The following is a 12235-nucleotide window of genomic DNA, read 5'->3' as shown; positions in this document are numbered from 1 at the left end:
CAGTTTCATGATTGATACTTATAAAAAATCAGATTTAATTTAACCACTGTTGGGATTCAACTATGTCTCCAGACCACTGATAGATCCCATGTAACTACAATTTCTCTGTGATGATCCATAAATGTCAATCATTTTTCTAAATTCCAAGGTGATTGCCATAGCTTCCCTACAATATGGGTTAAGGAATAAATTGCCAACATGAGAGAATACTTTCCAGTAACTCTCCATCTCACTCCCACTCTGTGGCTTCTTGTGTTACCATGGGGTCCAATGTATGTTTTACTTACAGCACCTCATGTCATATGGCATATTTCAGTCTTAAACTTAGTATCAAAATGTACAACTCTCATGATGATTCAGCTGATTTGTTCTTTGTGTGCAAACCCCCCCCAAACCTGCTGGTCATGTCTTCTTGTTTTGCATTGTCTTTCCTCCTCCAACTGCTTCCGTTCAATTGTTGACCACATAGCCTCATTTACAACTTCTCCAGACAGACATCCTGGTTTTACCCTATCAGATTTGTCCCCCTCCCTTTATTTTAATAAGCTTCATTTGTCTCTTTCTCATTTCTGGCAAAGGGTCTTAAGCCTGAAAGTTATTTTTTTCTTTCTTTAGCTGTAGCCACAACTGCTGAGAATTTAATCTTTTTCTGTTTTATGGGGAATGTTCAGCATTCTTTCTGAACAAGGTTGCTCACCATTATGGTACATGGCAAGTGGGGAAAAAACAGTCAATAACCGCTGGACTCAAAGTACTAATACAATGGAATTGGCAGACATTTATCTGCTGCTCAATGTAGTTGCCAAGTGGTTCCAGTAATGCTAACTATTGCTTTTCCCAAGTGCCAGAATACAAAGGAAATTCAAGTTACAAAACTACGTATAAACCACTGTGTTAAATACAACTATTCTAGGTTTTCTCCTGGGTCAGATCTTTCAGGCAATGTTTAGTAGACAACAGCTAAACTCCAAGATATATTTCTGGATATTTCGATTGTCACCCAGGATTCTTAAAGTCTAATCAATTAGATTATCTGGTTAGGTCAAGTTAACAACCAATCCATATTAAAAAAAAATTGAGAAACTAACAGTTAGCCAAGAACATAAATGTACCTTGTTCTAAAGAGTAGGTTTTCTTTAACTATGATTTAAAGTAGAACACAACTGTACATTGAACTTGACTGACTTATAATGGAAAATGTACATTAAAGCTCCACTAGTGTGATGCATTACTTCTGGAAGCACTGTAGCTCTGCCTGGCTATTGGTTTTGACATTATTACTGTCCTCAATATATAATTTGGCTTCAAATTATTCAGGGATACTTTATAAATCAAATGCTATTTTTTAAATCTCTAAAAACATGATTTTTCCTTTCAGTAATATGACTCACTCATATTGCCTGATTTACAAGACATTTCAGTCTTGACAATGTAATTTGTTCCACAATGGATGCAGTTTCCTCGTGATACACTGTTATGCACTTGAAAATAAAAGGCAGCTAAATACACTGCAGGTCAAGTTACACTGCAAATGGAATATGATTAGCTGTACTTTGTACCACCTTTACATTCTGAAGTATTCCACAGCAAATGTTAGCTTATGAATAGGCAATGAGTGCACACAAATAGAATTATGCTTATTACAAAGGTTAGTGATGAAGATAATGAAGACAAGTTATACCTGTATCATTTAATTACCAGATTTAAAATTTCACTAAAGGAAAGACAATATTATAAAGTGATTAATTACTTTATTCATGTCTTCACTGTTACCTTTCTGTTCATTTATGCAATTTCTTAAAACATTTAATATATGCCTTCAGCATTTCTTTCCTCCAAATGGACCACAACCGTGTCATGGTTTGGAGGCTTGTGTGCCTCAATAACCCATTGAGCTACATCAGCTGAAGTTTGGGGTTTTATGCTTTGGCTCTTGGTAGGGTCACCTATGCCAAAGGGGCCAAAGGATGGAAGACAGATGAAGAGTGGTCCACCAGTCCTCCAGGTTCAGGGGTTCAGTTCAGGTCTACAACCCTGACTGGTAAAACAAAATTGTCATGGAAACGGCAAGGAAGAATCCGACATCTGAGTTCAACAGTATTCCCGAGTCTCCACCTGGGACCTGCATGACTGACCGTAGTGAAAACCGAGGAAGGAAGCCCTGAACACTGCCAGAGATGGAGGACCTACGCCTAAAAGTTAGTAGCGTAACAGACAGCAAGTTCAGCATAGCTTTGTTTAATCTTAAATTCAATTTCCTTTAACCTTTCAACTACACTCCACATTCCTAATAATTCATGAAAATGAGCTGTTTACCAACAGGTCACAAAATGGAAATATCAAAAACAAGAGTAGCAGGCCCGCCTTTTACGTTCATGTGCAGTTTGAAAAGCTGGTGCTAATATGGGTGCAGAAAAGGAGAACATATGATGTTCTTACCCAGACTGATCCATTTAATTTGCATAACTGCTTCATAACCAAACTGTTCAGACCACCTAGCATCAAATTAATTTGTACAAAATCATATCCAACCCAGGTAAGACTAAAATCTTCCACATGAACATCTGAGGGCTGGTGTCAATAGTAAGAGTTGACAAACTAGTCCAGCAATATTCTGAAAGTGATGTTTCAGAGAATAGTATTACAAGCATGCTGAACTCTCCCAAATCCCTGGGTACATTCTGCCTGACGAGAAGGTGGTGGTCATTTAGTCAAATGTAGGCAGGAAGGTGAAGCAATGGAAGACTTTAATGTCGACTCCAAGCCTCATGAAGTCACAAATCAAGGTCAAATGAAACCCACTAATCATTAGCAGTGCTCCAATTGGAAGAAACTCCAAAATTTCCAAGGGAAAATTCAATGTTCCCCCCCCCCCCATTATATGGCATTGCATGTTCCAAATATGATAAACTAGCTAACAGCTCAAAACTAAGCAATTAATAAGTACTGTAGAATATTAGCACCAACATTTATAAAGTCCTGTATAATCTCTCGACTATTATAACCAATTCTGGGAATTAATTCTAGTTCCCCAAACTCAGACCAGTAAGCTTCTAGTAACATCAGGTGTATCTAAAAATAAGATGCCAATCTGACAAAAGTTACAACAGAATCATGTGTTTGCTCAGCAGCATACAAGTTAAGTGAACTACATTCAGGCTTTGCCAAATCTAGTCATAAGAAGGGGCAACACCCCTGTTCAAGGTGAGAGTGCAGCATAAATGCAAGAGACTTAAGTACATAGAACCACCTTCATCCAGAAGTACTGAGTGGATGATTCAACTTTACTTTGTCCTAAGATCTCATCACCATTGCCATACAAGCACCTACGTGCCTGTAAACTGGAAAGTTGTCCAGGCACATCCTGAAATGTTAGACAATTCAGACAATCTACTCTCAATCATAAATGATGTCATCAACATTACTATTGGGTAGGACTTACCAATCAATTTTCCAAGGCCAGGCTTGTGCTTTGCTCTATGCTAGATGTCATCACAGCCTTAAGTCCAACTGAGGCTTAAATTGTATACCGACAGGACATCAGCAGCATTTTACAGTGTGGCATCGAGGAGCTTTAACTGTGGTTACTGGAGATCAATCATGCAGGTTCCAAGACATCACTGCAGGCCTTTGTTTCAAACACTTTCCTTCCATCACAAGTTCAGAAGTGGGGATGCTTACTTATGACTGCATAATAACCTTTGATTCCATTTATCATAAATTACCTACAGGCATTGACTGCTGCAAGATTTAAACAACATGGAGTCATGGGCCAATTAAATGACAAGTAAGATATACAAGACAAAAATGGTCAAACGTTTACATGCCTTGACGTTTAATAGTCACCATCAGAAACTCAACTGAAACACTTGCAGAAGGAGGTGTGTCAAAGATTCAAAGAGCATTTATTATCAAAGTATGTATACAGTATACAACTCCGAGAGCAATCGTCCTGCAGGCAGCCACAAAATAAAGAAACACCATGGAAGCCATTCAAAAAGAACATCAAACACCCAGCATACAAAGAACAAATCATGCAAATAGCAAAAAGTGAACAAATGACAATATTAAACACCAGACCACAAGGGCCTGGGAGTGTTGTTTTGCGCTGTGCCATTCATTGACTGCAGGCCACAGAGCCAGACCATGCCAAAGCACCCTGATCAAATCACACAAAAATATAAATAAATGAATCAGAAAGCATGTAACATGAACCAGAGTCCTCCAAAAAAAAAGTCCACAGCCAAAGCTGTGCTGATCAAATTTTGCAGCGTGAGGAAGACTCCTGCACCCTTCTCCAGCAGCAGTGAGCAAAGGAACGGGAGACCGGTCAAACAGTCACCGCCTTCTCATCTTCATCAATTTCCATCTTGCTTGATGCTTTAATCGGTAAGGAGTAATGGACCTGATCATGGGTTCATGCTCTGCATTTAAGCCTCACACTCCACCCTCAACCACACTGAATTTCCCCAGGAGACAGCAAACGTGCCAGATCACTCAGCCGGCCCATCAAAATGTCAATTACAGGCTTCAATCGCACACAGTTTAACATTAGAAGCATATTTAAAAGAATAAATCAAAGTAGTAGTTTTGTGAAATGTCTGCAGGACGTTGCCATGGGTCAATGGCACCACTGGTATTAACTCATTTCCTTACATAGCAAAGGCTTTTGCAGTCCACAAAAGGGGCAGAAGCCACAGAATCACAAGGCACACTCCTGCCTGGATGAGCAGAGCTCCTTCATTTCAGCTTGACAATTAATCTGCCTGATGTGTCCCCTATTCACCACTTTAAGCAAACAAGCTCCTACCACCAGCAAACAAGGCTGCATTGTGTACCAAATGCACTGAAACAACTCAAAGACCAAAACCCATAATTTCTAGCACCAAGGACAAGGGCAAACAGCACATGAGAACATCACCATCTGTAGATTCTGTTCCAATTGTGAAAAGTCATTTTTTGTCTTTTGTTGCTGCTGGCTGTCAATTGAAAAAGTGCCTATCCAACACCTAGTCTTCGTCAGAAGATTGCTGTAGTTCAGGAAAAAATGCTCACCATTACCCTTCAAGAGCAGTAACTTCTGGTCTTGCTCGTGATATCCACATTCCTATAAACAAAAACAATCAATTAAACCAGCCAGCACAAGGCGGCCCTATATGCAAATTGACAACACATTCAAAAATGATATCAAAATTCATTTATTGAACTGGAAATGTTGGAAAAAAGACAAGAAAATACATACAAGTCATCAGAAAACAGTGACCCATTGTAGAATGACTCAGGGGGGGAAAAAAGGCAGGCTGAAAATTAAGATGCACCATGCTAGAAATTACATGGGACATATTCTTCCTTGTGTTTCCCTTTGTAGATTAATCAAAACAGAAGGTACAGTTCTCGTTAGTCTTATACTTGGATCAACTTCATTTGGAAGCCTCAGTTCAGCATCTTCAGCCAGATTTAAACAGGAGAATGGCTACCTGGCCCAGGTAGAAATAGATGAAGTGTTTTGTTTCATGAGTCACATAGCTGCCAAAGTTTCTGCCCACAATACAATGCCATGTGGGATTATACTTTTTGTCAAATTCCTGCAAGAGAAAAAAAAAACATGCTGAAAAATATTTCTGAGCAAACATTTATAATTTTATTAAGTATACATTGCAAATGTTTAAATATTGTATGTTGGAATGCTACAAGCATGTTGGCCCATAGGAAACAAGTCCAAAACACGTTTTCTCATGGGCACATAACCCAATTTCTAGGAATGAGTCAATAGCTCCTGCCAACATACATAAAATAGCAAACACTGAGTAAATTGGGAAATATATGGAAAAATTGCCTTCATGCAATCTTGCTCAGGAGAATAAAAGTTTCCAAAACAGAATGAAAAGTGTAGGTATCCTCACTTACTCATACTACAAAAAAAAGCACAGAGCAAAGATTGACACCTCTAATTTATCCAAATTTCACAATATTAATACTTGAAATTCTACAAATTGGAGATTCCATTTGCAGAAGAAACTAATAATTATCCGGATGTATGAAGAGGTGAACAAAATTACTACGATACTAACAGGAGATGCAACAAACCAGAGTGCACCAAAATGACTCAACAGGTAGGATATACAGTTCCTACCTGAAGTTCCATTCAAAGCAATGTATAATAATGTATTTGAAAGTAATAGGGAAAAAGGCAATAAAAAGAGTAAAGAAACAAATGATCGTGATATAAAAACAGGAATATGAAGGCAATGTAAAATACAGAACAAATGGAAAAGTTAGTAGAAGAATACTATGGTATGACCTCAAATACCAGTTTACTATTAAGGATTGTATTCAAGGTAATAGATTGTTTTTATAGATTGACAAGATAACCGGAGATCATAATACTAAGATATAATAAAATCACAAAAGGGATTGAAAAGTACGTGAAATAGATAGGCAAAACCATAATACCCTTGGAATTGTACTTAGAGACACCTGAAATCAGCAAATAGTGGATGGTAAATCAATGTTGAAGAACATTTGGAAAATGGAAAGAGCACAATTAGCAAATCACCATGATTCAAGACACTGTCACAGATGTTATGGGTCAATTGGCTTATTTCTATCGCAATAAACAATTGAAAATAACAAATGATAACTAGAAAAAATTACACAGAATAGGTTTACAAAATGGCATTTAATCTACATAAACAGGAGAAGATCTGCAGATGCTGGAAGTTCAAGCAACACACACGAAATGCTGGAGGAACTCAGCAGCCCAGGCAGTATCTATGGAAAAGCGTCCTGATAAATGGCCTTGGCCCAAAATTCAACCGTTTACCCTTGCCTTGCCTCCTGAGTTCCTCCAGCATTTTGTGTGCATTCTTGCAATTAAACTACCGTAATTTACCCTGAACTATGAGCAGTTGAAAACATTAATACTGCATACTTAAAAAGATGGGAACTATAGAATGGAAAGTCTTTCATCAGTTGTAGGGAAATTGCTAGAGAAAATCCTCAAGGATAGGACATTCAAGCATTTGGAAACCCATGGACAGCCAGCATGGCTTTACACATGGCAGGTCATGCATTACCAACTTGATTTAAGTTTTTTTTGAAAGGCGACGAGAGAGATTGATGAGGGTAGGGCAGTGGATGTTGTCTACCTGGCAGTTGAAAAAGTCCCTCATGGGAGGCTAAACCAGAAGATTAAGATGCATGGGATCCACAAGATGGCTGTTTGGATTCAGACCTGGCTTGTGCATAGACAGCAGAGGGTGATGGTCAAAGGGACTTATTCGAGCTGGAGGTCTGTAACCAGTGGTGTTCCACCAGGATGTGCTGGGACCTCCGCTGTTTGAGATGTATATTAATGACCTGGATGAAAATGTAGATAGGACGGTTAGTAAATTTACAGATGATAGGAAGATTGGTGGAGTTGTGGATAGTATAGAAGACTAGTTGCATATTATGGGCAGAGAAATGGCAGGTCAACTCAAATAAATGTGAGGTGTTGCACCTTGGTAGGGAAAGGCAAGGAGACAGTACACTGTTGGACCCTTAACAGTATTGCTGAACAGAGAGATCTTGGGATCTAAGTTGATAGCTCCTTGAAAATGGCTACACAGGTCGATAAGGTGGTTCAGGCAGCTTATGGAAACTTGCTTTTATTAATCGAGACATTCAGTTCAGAAGTCAGGAGGTTATGTTGTAACTTTATAAAACTCTGGTTTGGCCACATCTGGAGTATTGCATACAGTTCTGATCACCCCACTATAGGAAAGATGTTGAAGGGGTTTACCAGGATGCTGCCTGGTTCAGAGGGCATGTGCTATCAGGAGAGGCTGAATAAACTTGGGCTGTTTTCTCTGGAGCGATGGAAGCTGAGGGGAGCTCAACAGAGGCTTGCTTAGAGTGCACAGAGTATCTGTTTCCCAGGGTTGAAATATCTAATACCAGAGGGCAAGCATTGAAGATGAGAGGGGTAGGATCAAGGGGTGAGGGGCAATTTTTTTTTAAACTCAGAGTTCTGGATGCCTGGAATGTGCTGCCTGGTATGGTAGTAGAGGCAAATAGATTAGAGCCTTTTAAGAAACATTTGGATTGGAACAGCAATATTAAAATCCCCTCTCACAAAGAGCAGGACATTACTTATAACATCTCTGGAAATAAAAGATTGCATAAGATTTTCGTCTGATCAGTTATTAAAGTTCTTATAAATTAAATGCTTTAAAAGCATTTCCCTCCCCCAAAAAATTGTATGCACCCCACAAAATTAAAAAAATGTTAATGTATTTGGCTATAATGGAATTCAAATGCAATCTTAAACAACATTATTTCTCTTCAAAAGGCAAATACAATAAAGTTGAATTGACACGGCACAATCTTTTAAATAAATATATTCTAATAATCAGTAGAGGGATTGCCACCAAAATAAACAATGGGTTTAAAAAATAGTCCCATTAAAATGCACTGCAAATCAGAATTTATACTCTTTACTGGTTCTCTGAAATTCTGCTGTAAAGAATCACAAAGGTTACTCATTTCAGCAAAGTTATTACCTACATTTTTTAACATTGATATTATTACCCCACTTGGTTATAAGCCCAATGTTTAAGTTTTGTTTATAAATGTTCCAAAGCTACCAAATAAAAAAGAGGTGGGAAGTCAGAGAGTAAAAAAGATCACCCATAATTAAGAAAACAATTAATAATCTTTCTAAAAAAAACTCAGGTATATACAATGCAGAATCTGGGATTTTTTTGTAACCTCAGGTATCTCTTGCTTTAGATTTTGTGCTATCTCAAACTCAGATGGAGTGCATAAAATCAGAGCCTCTGCCAACTGAGTCAGCAGTTCGAATTCCCCACAGTAACCTCCTGAGCTACTTTGTCAAATGGCACGCAAAGGGTTGTGAATGGATTTTGACTGACGGCATAAATGACATTTTCTTTTCAGGACAAAGCAGGCACTCCTCTCAGCATAGTTACAACTATAATTCAACTTCTGTTGCAGCAATCTGACCTTTTTGATGTAAGCTGCTATGTCTTTCTCAATGTTGTACTTCTCTAGTGCCTGAGTAGCACACTCCACAGCTTCCTGCTGCATGTCTTCAGGCATGTCAGCGTTCTTAATGACAGCTTTTCTTTCAGACATCTTTTGATCTGCCAGACAAATACAAAAGTATCAAAGACATTATGTAGAATCGAACTGTAAATTATGTAGAATTGAATAATAGTATTCAAAGCAGTTCATTGCAATTATTTCATATTGCCAAAAATCAGAAATCATTCAGAACAAAGCTATTAATCCACAATATCTTTACACAGCTCCGCATGAAGTAAAACAATTTCGAGAAGTATTACTATCTTTAAACTGAAACATCCACAATTCCTTTCCTACCACTGATACTGGAGTGGAGAGGTTCAAGTTGCCGGAATGTAAACATCACCAATAGTTTGACTTAGTTCACCATGTAGACGCTATGGCTGAGGAAGCACAGCAGTACCTCGCCTTTTCAAGCCAGTGAAATTCAGCATGTCTGTGATGATCCTCACTGGTTTTTTAATATATACAATATGCACCATACAGGGCATCCGCCTAGATGTACGGCAACTGCTCTGCCCTAGATCACTGGCCTGGCAATGCTGTGAACACAGCCCAGTCAAGACACCCCTCCCCTGTCTGCACATTCCACTGTCTCAGGAAAGCAGTCAACATAATCATCCCACTCTAGTCACTATGTCTTCCCCACACACCCAGATGCAAACATTTAAAACATGTAACATCAGTCTTAAGGGCAGCTTCTACCCTACTATTGTCTCTTGAATAATAAAGATTGAATAAACTCTTATCTCTTGATCTCCCCTGAAAAGACCCTTGCATTCTCTCAGCTTGCACTACACTTTTCTGTAAATGTACCAGTATACTCTGCATCATTATTGTTTTCCCTTTTGTAATAGCTCAATATACTTAGGGTTGGAATAACCTGCCCCTAAGGCATGCAAAACAAAGCTCTTCACTGTAAATCAGTACGTGACAATAATAATCCCATTTCCCTGCAGATGACGTACTGGGCTCCTCCAGCGGACTGTAGAATCTGACAACAGACAATCTGCGGTCTCTTGTCTGTAGAAGAGATTGTTTATTCGTTTGCACAACTCATATTCTTGGGCAAAGGTTAAAAAAGCTTTTGACTTTATTAAGAATTTTCCAGCTGATACTTAAAGTTTTAGATAATTTTTTCTTCACCCCACCTGGGCTGTATGCTCAGTCCACTGCCGTTCACTCTGCTGACCCACAACTGTGCTGCAACACACAGCTCGAACCACGAGTCAGCATACAGAGAGGAGGTGCAGAGGCTAACAACCTGTCTCTGAATGTGAACAAACAAAAGAGATGAGGTTGTTGACTTCAGGAGGACACAGAGCGACCACTCCGTAGAGATCGTTAAGAGCACCAAATTTCTTGGTGTTCACCTGGCGGAGAATGTCACCTGGTCCCTCAAGACCAGTTCTATAGCAAAGAAAGCCCAGCAACGTCTCTACTTTCTGTGAAGGCCAAGAAAAGTCCATCTCCCACCCCCCATCCTCACCACATTCTACAGAGGTTGTATTGGGAGCATCCTGAGCAGCTGCATCACTGCCTGGTTCGGAAATTGCACCATCTCAGATCGAAAGACCCTGCAGCGGATAGTGAGGTGAGCTGAGATCATTGGGGTCTCTCTTCCTGCCATTACAGACATTTAGACCACACACTGCATCCATAAAGCAAACAGCATTATGAAGGACCCCACGCACCCCTCATACAAACTCTTCTCCCTCCTGCCATCTGGCAAAAGGCACCGAAGTATTTGGGCTCTCACGACCAGACTATGTAATAGTTTCTTCCCCCAAGCTATCAGACTCCTCAGTACCCAGAGCCTGGACTGACACCAACCTACTGCCCTCTACTGTGCCTATTGTCTTGTTTATTATTTATTGTAATGCCTGCACTGTTTTGTGCATTTTATGCAGTCCTGGGTAGGTCTGTAGTTTAGTGTAGTTTTTTTGTGTTGTTTTACGTAGTTCAGTGTAGTTTTTGTATTGTTCATGTACCACCATGATCCTGAAAAACGTTGTCTCATTTTTACTGTGAACTACACCAGCAGTTATGGTCGAAATGATAACAAAAAGTGACTTGACTTGACTTGACTTGAAGTAGTTCACCGTTCAATGTATTCTGGAATCTCATGCATCACGACGCTTAAATACCTGCTCACAGAATTCCATTGCAACCCTGGTGCAAAGAGTTGAAAGTGATACAAGGTTGGGAATGGAGGAGGGGGTGGGGAGGAGGGAGGAAGGAGGAAGGCGAGCCTTCGAGGGAAGTAAGGACGAAAGAAACGAGGGATGTGCAAGGAAGCGGAAGGGGTAGGTTGGGGGAATTTGGATCGAGATCGCCGTCCTTGTTTCGGCTAGACAGGGGCATACCACTCCAGACATTACCTCAATCCAACGCTGAAATGGAGAAGGATCCCGCCCGAAATCCCAAACCATCGAAATAATTTTGTTTTAAGATCTAGTGGAGTTGAAGTAAGGACAATGCTAGAGTGAATGCATCAAATGGAAAACCCTTGGCCAGATTCCACAGATAAACGGGGTTCCACAGACGTTGAGCGGTTTCTGCCTCGGAAACAGAACCGGGCGAGTGACAGCGGGAGAGAAAGGACAATGGAACGGGTCCACTCGGAACCGATTCCCACCCCTCCGTCTCTCGGCTTCCCTCAGGCTTTCAAACAATAAGCGGCAACCGTCACCCTCAGAACCGTTATATTTCCCTCACAAAGTTATCGATTCAACACTAACGTTTAACAGGACGGCGATTCGATACTCACTGGGTGATATCTCTGCAGGAGAGCGAAAACACTCTTGGTAAGCGAGCGCTGATGGAGCAGACGCCGAGTACCCAAGTCCCCGACCCCGACTGCAGCCGGATTGTTCACCGCGCCGTCACACAACGGTACCAACCCCCCGGGCGGCCGCGGCCGCGCCCCTGCCTCCTCCCCATTGGCTGCCTGCAGCCCGCGCGGTACCTTCATTGGCCTGCTCAATCAATAAGCCTGTGGCTATTTACCGCAGCATTTTATTCCGGACCGGCATGCAGCGGGGCAAAGCGTCGTCAACGGGGACGCGTCTTAGCAACCAGTGATGGTTTTCAGTCATTGAAGTCGAGTCCAGGCGGAGAGCGAGTAGCCCAGCGGGCTCTGCTGGAA

General features: G+C 40.5%; 1 protein-coding gene across 1 annotated transcript; it reads right to left on the bottom strand.

Annotated features, from left to right (window-relative positions):
* Nucleotides 1–5182: 5182 nt before the first annotated feature.
* LOC140190858 (dynein light chain LC6, flagellar outer arm) lies at nucleotides 5183–11974 on the bottom strand. Its single transcript, XM_072247753.1, has 3 exons — nucleotides 11858–11974; nucleotides 9007–9146; nucleotides 5183–5585 (listed from the first exon to the last, which is right to left on the bottom strand). Exons 2-3 carry the CDS (start codon nucleotides 9136–9138, stop codon nucleotides 5448–5450), a joined length of 270 nt encoding a protein of 89 aa, XP_072103854.1. The 5' UTR covers nucleotides 9139–9146; nucleotides 11858–11974; the 3' UTR covers nucleotides 5183–5447.
* Nucleotides 11975–12235: the final 261 nt, after the last annotated feature.

This window comes from Mobula birostris, chromosome 31 (genome assembly GCF_030028105.1).
Source record: "Mobula birostris isolate sMobBir1 chromosome 31, sMobBir1.hap1, whole genome shotgun sequence".
NCBI lineage: Eukaryota > Metazoa > Chordata > Chondrichthyes > Myliobatiformes > Myliobatidae > Mobula > Mobula birostris.
This window is presented reverse-complemented; position numbering and strand designations above follow the sequence as displayed.

Bases quoted from the DNA above. Each gene is read 5' to 3' on its own strand.
- LOC140190858 (XM_072247753.1), bottom strand. From the start codon at position 9,138: ATGTCTGAAAGAAAAGCTGTCATTAAGAACGCTGACATGCCTGAAGAC. The intron at 5,586-9,006 runs GTCAGATTGCTG...TTTCTCTTGCAG, and splicing joins TAGCAGCTTACATCAAAAAG to GAATTTGACAAAAAGTATAA.